This window comes from Penaeus vannamei, chromosome 29, assembly GCF_042767895.1.
Source record: "Penaeus vannamei isolate JL-2024 chromosome 29, ASM4276789v1, whole genome shotgun sequence".
NCBI classification, from domain to species: Eukaryota; Metazoa; Arthropoda; class Malacostraca; order Decapoda; family Penaeidae; genus Penaeus; species Penaeus vannamei.
The window spans coordinates 31,284,722-31,297,106 of record NC_091577.1 but is presented as its reverse complement, the minus strand read 5'-3'; the positions used below and the strand labels follow the sequence as shown (position 1 = coordinate 31,297,106).

Below are 12,385 nucleotides of genomic sequence, written 5' to 3'. Positions count from 1 at the left end.
CATTCCAAACACTTTTCTGCAACTCTCATTCCAAACACCTTTTTGCAACTTTCAATCCAAACACTTTTCTGCAACTCTCATTCCAAACACTTTTCTGCAACTTTCAATCCAAACACTTTTCTGCAACTCTCATTCCAAACACTTTTCTGCAACTTTCAATCCAAACACTTTTCTGCAACTCTCATTCCAAACACCTCTTTACAACTATCATTCCAAACGCCTTTTTGCAACTTTCAATCCAAACACCTTTCTGCAACTTTCAATCCAAACACTTTTCTGCAACTCTCATTCCAAACACTTTTCTGCAACTATCATTCCAAACGCCTTTCTGCAACTTTCAATCCACACACTTTTCTGCAACTCTCATTCCAAACACTTTTCTGCAACTCTCATTCCAAACACTTTTCTGCAACTCATTCCAAACACTTCTAAGAAGATTGCAATGAGATCACTCTTATCTGGTGGCATTGAAATTCCCATAACGCTGGCATTTTTCTTCTTCTTCTTCTTCCTCTTTCCTCTTTCTTTTATTAGAGAAGTGTATGGTTGGAGACAGATTCTTAAGAACTAGGCCTATGTGTGTCCGTGTACAAGAAGGAGGGTGTAGAAGTATGGATGCTTTATGAAGATGAGTTTGAGTAAGTTTTATTGTATGTCAGTATATGCCTGATATGCTAAAGAAGAAAATTATAACGTGAGAGAATGAGAAAAAATATCATTATGTCTTCTTAGATTTCTCTCTCTCTCTATCTCTCTCTCTCTCTCTCTCTCTCTCTCTCTCTCTCTCTCTCTCTCTCTCTCTCTCTCTCTCTCTCTCTCTCTCTCTCCCTCTCCCTCTCCCTCTCCCTCTCCCTCTCCCTCTCCTCCTCCCTCTCTCCTCTCCCTCCCTCCCTCCTCCTCCTTCTCCCTCCTCCTTTCTCCCTCCTCTCTCTCTCTCTCTCTCTCTCTCTCTCTCTCTCTCTCTCTCTCTCTCTCTCTCTCTCTCTCTCTCTCTCTCTCTCTCTCTCTCTCTCTCTCTTTTTCTCTTTGTCTCTCTCCCTCTCTCTCTCTTTTTCTCTCTCAATCTCTCGCTCTCTTGCTCTCTCTCTCTCTCTCTCTCTCTCTCTCTCTCTCTCTCTCTCTCTCTCTCTCTCTCTCTCTCTCCAATAATAATATGATATATAAAACCACCGGTATAAGAGGTTATGTACATAAGGAGTTAAAAAACAGTGTATAGCAGGGAAAGAAAAGAATGGTAACGTGTAAACTTATTCATTTTAAGCTATTATTTACAGCCTTTAATTACAGGTGATATAATTCTACCTTTTCACAGGTACACTTGATATGATAATGCATTTGGTGACACACCATATTTGAAATCTATGAAGTCAATGTATAAATGTATATATATGATTATATATGTATGTATAGTTATATGTATATGTATATATATACATATATATATTAGTATCCATACACAGGAATGTACATACATCTCTGTATTTATATTATTACAGGTAAGATGATAAAGAAAAAAAAAACTATGAAAAGTATTATACAAAAAGTAACATTTTGTTGCAATAAATATACTTTGCTTTTTGTGCATGATAAATTAGGCTATTGAACAGAAATTATCACAATAGACTCTGGTCATCTCGATATCTCTTAATCGATTAAAAGGAAGGATGAACTGAGTATATTATAACACTATTCATGTGTAATTCTATGCATATTTTCATTGATTCTTACCACGTATATATGACGCAATTTTTACCACGTTTCATAGCCGCATTTTCATGGTTGTAGTTGGGCTTTAGCTAAATATACATGTGTAAGCATGCTATAGAGTTCATGCTTGTAGTCAGTATCATGGAAACACACACACACACACAGAGGGAATGCCTCGGCCGCTCGTCTTAGCACTCGTCCAGGCAGATGGTGCGGACGAGCCTCTCGGACACGACGTAGGGGTCGGCGTTGGACGAGGGGCGGCGGTCCTCCAGGTAGCCCGTCTTCTCCTCGGCCACGCCCCTGGGGATGCGGATGGAGGCGCCCCTGTTGGCCACGCCGGCGGAGAAGTCGTGGATGGACGACGTCTCGTGGAGGCCCGTGAGGCGGCGCTCGTTGTCCTTGCCTCCGTGGGGGTCGTAGGCCCTGATGTGCTCGGCGTGGACCTTCCCGAGCTTCTCGATGGCCGTCTCAATGGCCGTGATGCCGTTCGGTGCTCGCATGGCCGCCGTGGAGAAGTTGGTGTGCATGCCGGCGCCGTTCCAGTCGCCGGGGATGGGCTTCGGGTCGAGGGTGACGACGATACCGAAGTCCTCGGCGACTCTGTGCAGGAGGTACCTCGCCATCCAGAGGTCGTCGCCCATGTTGATGCCTTCACAGGGTCCTACCTGGAACTCCCACTGGGCGGGCATGACCTCCGCGTTGGTTCCCGAGATGTTGATGCCCGTGTAGAGGCAGGCTCTGTAGTGGGCCTCCACCACGTCGCGCCCGTAGACCTTGCTGGCTCCGACGCCGCAGTAGTAGGGTCCCTGAGGCCCCGGGTAGCCGTTCTTGGGCCAACCCAGAGGATGCTTGTCTACATCGAGGAGTGTGTATTCCTGCTCCATGCCGAACCAGGGGTGCTGGCTGGCGGCCCTTGTCATCACCTCCGTGCACCTGTACCGGTGGTTGGTGTCAGTGGGCTTCTTGTTGTACTTGTAGGTCTCGCAGAGCACCAGCTTGTTGTTGCCGAGTCTGAAGGGGTCCCGGTAGAGCGCCACCGGGTGCAGGTACACGTCGCTGTTGCTGCCCTCGGCCTGGGCTGTCGAGGACCCGTCGAAGTTCCAGATGGGGAGCTCTGCAAAAAGGAAAGAGAAAGTAAGAAGAGCTGCTAAGTCGAACTGTCTGTTAGAAGGGGGCGTTTTTGTGCACATATGACTCATCTACTTGAAGCTAAATAAGAATAATGTTACACTTGTAGTCGATGGTAGGAAGTGCAGTAGTAAGAGAGGAGAAGAATTCTACATATCTATTTTTTAAAGGGTGATGAATGCAGAATAAGAGAAAGAGAAAAAAGAGATGGAAAAGCAAAACGAAAAAAAGAAAGAAGAGAGAGACAACCCTTAATACACAAGAAAAGAAAAACCTAAAACGGGGTCCCACAGTCCCCCCATCACAAACACAACACCAATTTCTTCTTTTCTCTCATTCCTTTTTCTTACGACACTCACCTTCAGGAGCCTTAGGAATGAAGTTGAGGGTACGTGTCTTGGAGCGCAGGTTCTCCCCGCTGCCGTCCACCCACACGTACATGACTTGACATTTCTGGTCTGGGATCTCGAGTCTGAGGTACCTGTCTAGCACTGTCTTGTTGGTTAGCTGAGCCATGGTGGACGTCGTCTGGAAAAGAAGAGAAATTGTTATTATTTTTAGTTAATTGTGAGGTTGTGGATATCATTGAGACGTTTGTAAGTATTTGTTAATTATTTATTTTATAGGGTTATGGTTGTAAACGTTTCTTAGACGTTTGTATGTGTTTCTTTTGATGTTCGTTAGAGGTTTTGTTATTTTCCTTGATGTTGTAAATGTAAATGTTTCTGGGACGTGAAGTATGTCTTTGTGTTTTCGTTTTGTTTATTTAATTGTGTCAGTGGATGCAGAAATATAGATTAGATTGTTATATTAAAAAAAGGAAATAGTGGGTTGTCAATTTGCCCTCACGACGTATATATCGAAGTATATTTATATATAAAATCTTACATATATCGAAGTATATTTATATATAAAATCTGACACATATCGAAGTATATTTATATATAAAATACACATATCGAAGTATATTTATATATATAATCTGACACAACACCTCTGTGTGCAAATGGGACGTGGCATATCCGTAGACTGTCTTTACTCTATCGTTGCTACAAGTATACAATTTTCTTAAGCAATACACACGTCTTCTCTCTCCTAATCCCCCTCCTCTTCTTATCAACATCATATCCTCTCTTAATCCCTCTCCCCTCCATACCGACCCCCCTCTTTTCCCTCCTAATCCCCCTCTTCTTTTTATCCATCGACGTTATCTCCAAGACACACTCGTATACTCACGTGTCCCGCCCACCACTGCCCCGCCCTGATCACGTGAACACCTCCCTAGCAACGGGACCTCCCACCGGTTTCCGAGGACGCTCCGTGGTGGGGTAAACACGGTGTAAGGGATACCAGGACGGGATGCAGATGAAGGAGGTCATGGCATAGGCGAGATAAATGGGGGAGATGGGGAGGAGAAAGAGAGAGATAAAGGTGGAGGAGGAGGAGGAGAAGAAGGGGGCTGAAGGAAGGCATGGCATAGGCGAGACGAATGGGGGAGAGGGGGAGGAGAAAGAGGGAGGAGGAGGAGAAGGAGGGCATGGCATAGGCAAGACGAATGGGGGAGAAAGAGGGAGAGAGGGAGATAAAGGAGGAGGAGGGAGGAAGGGGAGAAGAAGGGAGCTGAAGGAGGTCATGGCATAGGCGAGACGAATGGGGGAGAAAGAGGGAGAGAGGGAGATAAAGGAGGAGGAGAAGAAGAAGGGGGCTGAAGGAGGGTATGGCATAGGCAAGACGAATGGGGGAGATGAGGAGGAGAAAGAGAGAGATAAAGGAGGAGGAGGAGAAGAAGAAAGGGAGGAAGGGGAGGAGAACGGGGCTGAAGGAGGTCATGGCATAGGCAAGACGAATGGAAGGAGATGAGGAGGAGAAAGAGGAAGAGAGGGAGATAAAGGTGGAGAAGGGAGCTGAAGGAGGGATGGGGAGGAGAAAGAGGGAGAGAGGGAGATAAAGGTGGAGAAGAAGGGGGCTGAAGGAGGGCATGGCATAGGCAAGACGAATGGGGGGAGACGGGGAGGAGAATGAGGGCGAGAAGGGATGTAAAGGAGGGGGAGATAAAGGTGGAGGAGGAGAACGGGGCAGGAGGGAGTAAGCATGTAAAGGAGGAGAAAGAGGAAGAGGGGGAGAGTTGAGCGAGAGCCAGAAGAAAAAGACAATTATAGACAATCGTAATTAAATTAATTAATTATACATATTCACGTCTCAAACACAGACGGAGAGGGGAGGAGACAGATATAATGTAGAGAAAGAGATACACAGGGAGACACACACAAGACAGACAGACAAACGGAGAAAGAGAGAGGGAGACAGAGAGACAGGCAAGAGACACGCTTTTGACAGAAAGATGGAGAAGAAGAGAGAGAACAGAAACAGAGAAAGGGAGAGACAAGACAGAAATAGAGAGAGACACACAAGACAGAGGCAGACAAAGAGACACTCAAGACAGAGACAGACAAAGAGACACTCAAGACAGAGACAGACAGAGAGAGAGAGAGAGAGAGAAAGTCAGTTACCTCGGCTACCCCGCCTCGGATGACGTCATCAAGCACCCACCAGTACACGTGATCACAAACCCCTTTAAAGCGAACAAGAAAACCCACATCAACCCAACACCCGAATTTTACACCCAAGAAAACACTTCTTCGACAGCACGAACATACTTATACCCCCTCTCTTACTGAAGAAAAACCGAATTCATAAGCGAAAATAATGAGTTCTAAGGGTTGTTATAAAGGGGTCGGGAATCAGCTGTTGTAAACGTGGACTCTGGTACCGGACAAGGGGGGGGAGGGGGGGGGAGGCGTGCTTGAGGTGCTTGTCAAGAAATCGCTGCTCGCGGTTGTTTGCTTGCTTGTTTATCTTGCTTGTTTGAGTCTCTTTGTTTTCTGGAATGCTTGTTTATCTTGATTGCTTGCTGTTTTGCCTGCTTGTTTATCTTGCTTGCTTGTTTTCATGCTCACCTTGCTTATTTTGCTTGCTTATTTATCTTCTCTTTGTTTCTCTTGCATGCTTGTCTCACTTGCTGACCTTGTTTATCTTAATTGATTGATTATCTATTTAGCTGTCTTGTTTACCTTGATTGGTTTCTTGCTTGCTTGTTTCTCTTGCATGCTTGTCTTGCTTGCTGATCGTACTTTTTTGTTTATCTTGTGCTTTGCTTATTAATCTTGCTTGCTCATCCTGTTTGCTTGCCTATCTTGCTTTCTTTTCTTATCTTGCTTGCCTTGCTTATCATGCTTGCTTATCCTGCCCAAGATGCGGTGAAGAAATGACCTTTGACACGAGAGGAAGGGTGACCTAGTGCATCCCTCCACCCCCCCCCCTCCACCCCGCTATGTGTATAAAGGTCGTCAGTGAGAATTTTTTTTTTTTTCTTTATTTATTATTATCTTTTTTTTAAGTCTATCTTATCGGTAATTTTTATTTATTTATCTATTTTTTTAGTCAATCTTATCGGTAATTTTGGAATAGGTTATCAGAATTTGTCAAGTAGTTTTCGCTATGGTTTATCAATAATTTTATGAATATTTCATCATTATTTTTATGATATTTTATAATAATTTATCAACGGTTCTTTAAGAATTCGGAAGCAGAAGAATTAGTATAAATTATACTGAAGCACGAAAGAAGAAGGAGAAGAAGAAAGAGGAGGAGAAGGAGAAGAAGAAGGAGAAAAAGAAGAAGGAGGAGAAGAAAGAGGAGGAGGAGAAGAAGAAGGAGAAAAAGAAGAAGGGGAAGGAGAAGAAGAAAAAAGAAGGCAAAACGAAGAAGGGAAAAGAAGAAGAAGAAGTAAAAACAGAAGAAAAGAAGAAGAAGAAGTAGTAGAAGAAGAAGGAGAAGGGGAAGAAGAAATAAAAGAAGAAGTAGAAGAAGAAAAGCATTATTCACCTGAACACAAATTAGCTACTTGTCTACGAGAGGGAGGGAAGAGGGGTAGGGGAAGAAGGAGAGGGAGAGTGGGAAGGTTAAAGCCTACCAACCATTTTTTTTTTTTTTTTTTATCCTCCACGAAGCGTAATAAACCGTCAAGATTGTGCGTGTTTGTGCGGCTGATAAGAGATAAGGGATATTCTTAAAGACCTTTATCCCGTCTCCTTATCAGTAAGTCGGGTATTAGTCAACATGTTATGTGGCATTTTCGTAATCTTTCCGTAGATAAGGAGTGACGTAAAGGGATTGAGCAGGAAGGAGAGGGTGAAGGAGAGAAAGGGAGATGGAGAGGGATGGAGAGAGCGAGAGGGTGAAGGAGAGAGATGGTGATGGAGTGGGAGGGAGAGGGGAGAGGGGAGAGAGAGAGAGGGAGGGAGAGAGAGATGGGGAGGGAGAGGAGGGAGGGAGGGGAGAGGGGGAGAGGGAGAGGAGAGGAGAGAGAGAGGGTGAAGGGAGAGAGATGGAGAGGAGAGGGAGGGAGGGAGAGAGAGAGAGAGAGACAAGGGTAGATAAAAAGGAGGGACAAAAAGAGAAATAGACATAAAGAGAGATAAAGAGGGGAGAGAGAGAATCAGAGACAGAGACAGAGACAGAGACAGAGAGAGAGAGAGAGAGAGAGAGAGAGAGAGAGAGAGAGAGAGAGAGAGAGAGAGAGAGAGAGAGAGAGAGAATGAGACAGCGAGATAGAGAAAGAAAGAGACAGAGGCAAATACAGAGAGAAAGAATGAGACAGAGACAGAGAGAGAGAGAGATTATGAGCAAGAGATGGGAGAGGAAAAAAGACAGGAAGTGAGCCAGTAAAAAATAGAACAGTAAATTACCGACCTGACCCTGAGTCACAGAGGGACAGAGATAAAGAGATAAAGAGAGATAAAAAGAAGACAAAGTGAAAAAGACATAATATAAATATATACAAAAGAAACAGAACGAGAGACAGAAAAGAAAAAGAAACGCAGAGACAGACTGAAAATAAAGAGAGAAATCAAAGACAGAAAAAAGGCGAGAAACAAATAATAATAATAATAATAATAAATGAAAAAAAAATAAAAAAGATCCTTAAACAATATTTTCCACTTTTTTGTTTATTTTATTTTTATCTTTATCTTTTTTATTTACTGTACTATTCCGTCCGTCCTTCGACTTCCAAGACCATGATCACGTGACCACTCTGGGCCAAGGCGAGTAGCATTTGCTCCTTCAGTGCCATCAGTGTTGCCATTCTAGCGATTTTTTCCGCTCGATCTAGAGTTCCTGAAATATATCCTAGCGAGTAATTTTTCATTTTTGAAAGTTTACTCTATATTTAGCGAGTTTTTTTCTAAGTCCTATTTTAAGCGGAGAAATGTGGAGTTTTTTACTCATATGTCTAGCGTTTTTTTTTTTTTTCTTTCTTTCTTTTCTTTTCTTCTTTTTTTCTAAGTCCAGACTAGCGTTTTTTGCGGATATGGCATTGGCAACACTGCCTCATTTTCGTACCTGAAGGAGATCGAGACAAGTTCTTAGGGGGGGGGGGTAGGGGGGCGGGGCGGGGTGGGGTGGGGGGGGTATAGCAATTCCAGACTAGACTAGTTTGGCTTTTTTTAAGAGACCAAATAATTAAAGAAATGCGAAGGAGGGAAGGAAGGAAGAAGTGAAATAGGAATAACGAAATGGAAATAAAATTGAGGTTCTTTTTTGTTTTGTTTTTTTAGAGAGACCAAATAAATAGATAAATAAATAGAAAAGAAGGAAGGAAGATGGGTTGGAAGAAAAAGGAAAATAGGAAGAAAGAATCAGAAACAAAGTTAAGAAGGATAGAAGAAGCGAAGACAGATTGAAAAAAGAAAAATTAGAAAAAAAACGAGAAATAAATCAATCGATTTTTTAAAGAAACAAACAAAAAAACAAACAAACAAATAAATAAACAAATAAAAAGAATAAGAAAGGAAGAAATGAAGGCCGGGGTTGAGAGATGAAGAAGGAAATAAGAACAACAGATAAAGATGAGAAAACAACACGTAAGGTTGTCGAGTTCTGTCCTTGGGGGTGAAGGTCCTTTGTTGTTGTCACTGTTGTTGCTATTATTGCTGTTGTTTTTTGTTGTTCGTCCAAATGTCACTACTATTATTACTATTATTACTATCATTATACCTGTTATTACAATCATTAGCGTTACTCTTACTATTATTGCTATTATTACAACCGTTATTACAATTATTATTTTTATTATTACTATTATTACTATTATTACACCCGTTATTACAATCATTATCGTTACTATTACTATTATTTCCCTTATTACAACCGTTACTATAATCATTATCATTACTATTACTAGTATTGTTATTATAATTATTACTATGACTGTTACTGCATTTTTTTTATTATTATTACTGTTACTACTATCATAACTACTAATACTATTATTATAACCGTTACTACAATCATTATTATTACTATTACTATTATTGTTATCATAACTATTACTATGACTATTACTGAAGTTATTAGTATTACTATTATTACTGTCATAGTTACTATTACTATTATTACAATCGTTACTACAATCATTGTTATTACTATTACTAGTATTGTTATGATAACTATTATTATGAATATCACTACAGTTATTATTATTACTATTATTACTATCATAACTACTAGTCCTATTATTACTGCTATCACTACTCCTACTATTATTACTATTATAGAAGCCTTTGTTAATATTTCTGTTGTTGTTGTTGTTGTTGTTGTTGTTATTGTTGTTGTTGTTAAGTGTAGTGATGTGATGTTTATATTTCATAATCTTTCCATTAGTTGCTATCGTGAATAAGACCCATATTAAGTACTATTTTTTGTGGATTTATCTTGGTAACTATTTTGAGAATATTCCGATAATATTTGAAAACATAAGAGCACGTTAAGTATCATGACTTTTACAATTACCGAAACCTTATGGGAATATTTACTTTATATATAAACGTATATAAATACATATTTTTTTTCGGATGAGTTACTTTAATCAATTAAATTCAATGTCCGAGAAAAGGACAAATTCTTTGTTTTATCCAGTGAAAATATATGGATAATTTAATAGCAGATTTATCTTTTTTATTGATAATAATAATTATAGTAGTATTAATGATGATAATGAAATTGATAATAACGAAAGCAATAATGATGATAATATCGATAATGATAATAATGATAACAACAGTAAAAATAATGATTATGATAGAACAAATTAAATAAAGAAAATCGCTACATTAACTATAAAAAAACCAGGGCAAGAGACAGTGAAGATAACGCAGAACAGGAAACGGGTTCACAAAGCAGCTTTAAAACAGTGTGTTATCTGTTGGCCTTTAAGAGTGTTATTACGAAAAGGAGCGAGGTTGAAAGTAGAATCTCTTTAATATCAAAGAGAGAGAGAGAGGGAGGGAGGGAGAGAGAGAGAGAGGTGGGGGGAGGGAGGGGAGGGAGGAAGGGAGGGAGGAAGGGAGGGAGAGAGAGAGATAGATAGAGAGAGAGAGAGAGAGAGAGAGAGAGAGAGAGAGAGAGAGAGAGAGAGAGAGAGAGAGAGAGAGAGAGAGAGAGAGAGAGAGTGAGGGGGGGAGGGAGGAGAGAGAAGAGAGAGAGGTGAGGGGAGGGAGGGAGGGAGGGAGGGGAGGGAGAGAGAGAGAGAGAGAGAGAGAGAGAGAGAGAGAGAGAGAGAGAGAGAGAGAGAGAGAGAGAGAGAGAGAGAGAGAGAGAGAGAGAGAGGGAGAGAGAGGGAGAAAGAGGGGGAGGGAAAGGGAGAGAGAGAGAGAGGGGGTGAGAGAGAGAGGGAGGGAGGGAGGGAGAGAGAGAGAGATGGAAGAGGGAGGGAGGGAGGTAGGGAGAGAGAGAGAGAGAGAGAGAGAGAGAGAGGTGTGATGGGAGGGAGGGAGGGAGAGAGAGAGAGAGGTGAGGGGAGGGAGGGAGGGGAGAGAGAGAGACAGACAGACAGAACGAGAGAGAGAGAGGGAGAGAGAGAGAGAGAGAGAGAGAGAGAGAGAGAGAGAGAGAGAGAGAGAGAGAGAGAGAGAGAGAGAGAGAGAGAGAGAGAGAGAGAGAGAGAGAGAGAGAGAGAGAGAGAGGGAGGGAGAGAGAGAGAGAGAGAGGGAGGGAGATAGAGAGAGAGAGAGAGAGAGGGTAGGAAGGGAGGGAAGAAAAGAGAAATATAAATGTATATATATATATATATATATATATATATATATATATATATATATATATATATATATATATATATATATATAAAGAGAGAGAGGGTGGGAGGGACACAGTCAGAGCGAAGACTTAGGCAAACTTAGTGAAATTTGAAGTAAATAATTTTTCGCTTAAAAATTATTGATGTAAGGAGTGAACTTCGATTTTCTCTCTCTCTCTCTCTCTCTCTCTCTCTCTCTCTCTCTCTCTCTCTTTCTTAAAAATTTGGTTAATGCAAATTTTGTTGGTAAAATATATAGTGTGATTTTTTTTTTAAATCCATTACATCATGGTATCCACTAATAAACTAAACATACTGAAAAGAATTGGTGATTTAAAGGTGAGTAGAAATGTTTAGAAATTAACATACGGTTTATTTTCGCTATTCTCACGTCTGTATAATATCGGATTTTTAAAATGTATATATCATATTATTCACTTTTTCACGGCTATGACATTTTTCAAATAATCATTTTATATTTCACTATTTCCCCACTAAGACAAATCGAAACATACGAAGAAAAAGTGGACTAAGTAACAAAAGATATTTTTATATGTACGACACAGAACGTAAACCTGTATAAATAACAAAATATACTTTTATATGTACGACACAGAACGTAAACCTGTATAAATAACAAAAGATACTTTTATATGTGCGACACGGAACGTAAACCTGTATAAAGTTTAAGCATGAACTAACTTTTAAACCCTTCTTTATACAATGCATTATTGCAATTCAACACAGACAGATGGGTGTGACGCGCGCCTTTCTCTCGAATACAAATGCAACGCAGACATGCTGTAGAATACAAAGTGTCGTCTGAACATTTTCGAAGAAGAAAAGAACCAGAATTATCGAAAACAGTTACAAAATATACATATATATACACGCGTATCGACCTCTTAAAACAAAAGACTTTCAACATTAAAACCCGCAACACACACAAAAATATACAAAAATTAAAACTTTCTCTTTTCCTCCTCAAATTCATAAAGAAATTAAACTAAACATTAACACACCCAACAGAAACGAACATAGCAAAATCCCAAACACAAAAATAATCTCCCGTGTTTACCTGTCAGAGTCTCATAGAACACAAAATAGATGCTTCCTTCACTGAATCCTGAAAACGACTGGAAACCGCAGCTTGTCACGCGTGCTTTATATACTCCCAAGAACTGGAGGCGGGACCGCTGAAGGAGGGGGGGGTGGGGGGAGAGGAGGAGGAGGGGGGGTGTGAAGGCGGAGGTCGAGAAGGAGAGTTGTGACGTAGTGGCGTTCTGATTGGTCGATACCGGTCTGCTAATCTACGCAATGTAAAAATTTGGAGTGAGTGAGAAAGAAAGAGAGAGAGAGAGGGAAAGGGGGGGAGAGGGTGATAAAGAGGGAGAGAGACAGAGAGAGATA

At 41.0% G+C, this 12,385-nt stretch overlaps 1 protein-coding gene across 1 annotated transcript; it reads right to left on the bottom strand.

Annotated features, from left to right (window-relative positions):
* Positions 1-1,235: 1,235 nt before the first annotated feature.
* Positions 1,236-12,160, bottom strand: LOC113803894 (glutamine synthetase). Its single transcript, XM_027354704.2, has 3 exons — positions 12,054-12,160; positions 3,198-3,366; positions 1,236-2,824 (listed from the first exon to the last, which is right to left on the bottom strand). Exons 2-3 carry the CDS (start codon positions 3,352-3,354, stop codon positions 1,896-1,898), a joined length of 1,086 nt encoding a protein of 361 aa, XP_027210505.1. The 5' UTR covers positions 3,355-3,366; positions 12,054-12,160; the 3' UTR covers positions 1,236-1,895.
* Positions 12,161-12,385: the final 225 nt, after the last annotated feature.

What these genes read in the sequence shown, in the direction of transcription:
- LOC113803894 (XM_027354704.2), bottom strand. Translation starts at nt 3,354, where the DNA reads ATGGCTCAGCTAACCAACAAGACAGTGCTAGACAGGTACCTCAGACTC. An exon ending in CATTCCTAAGGCTCCTGAAG is followed by an intron (nt 2,825 to 3,197) that starts GTGAGTGTCGTA and finishes TCCTTTTTGCAG; the next exon opens with AGCTCCCCATCTGGAACTTC.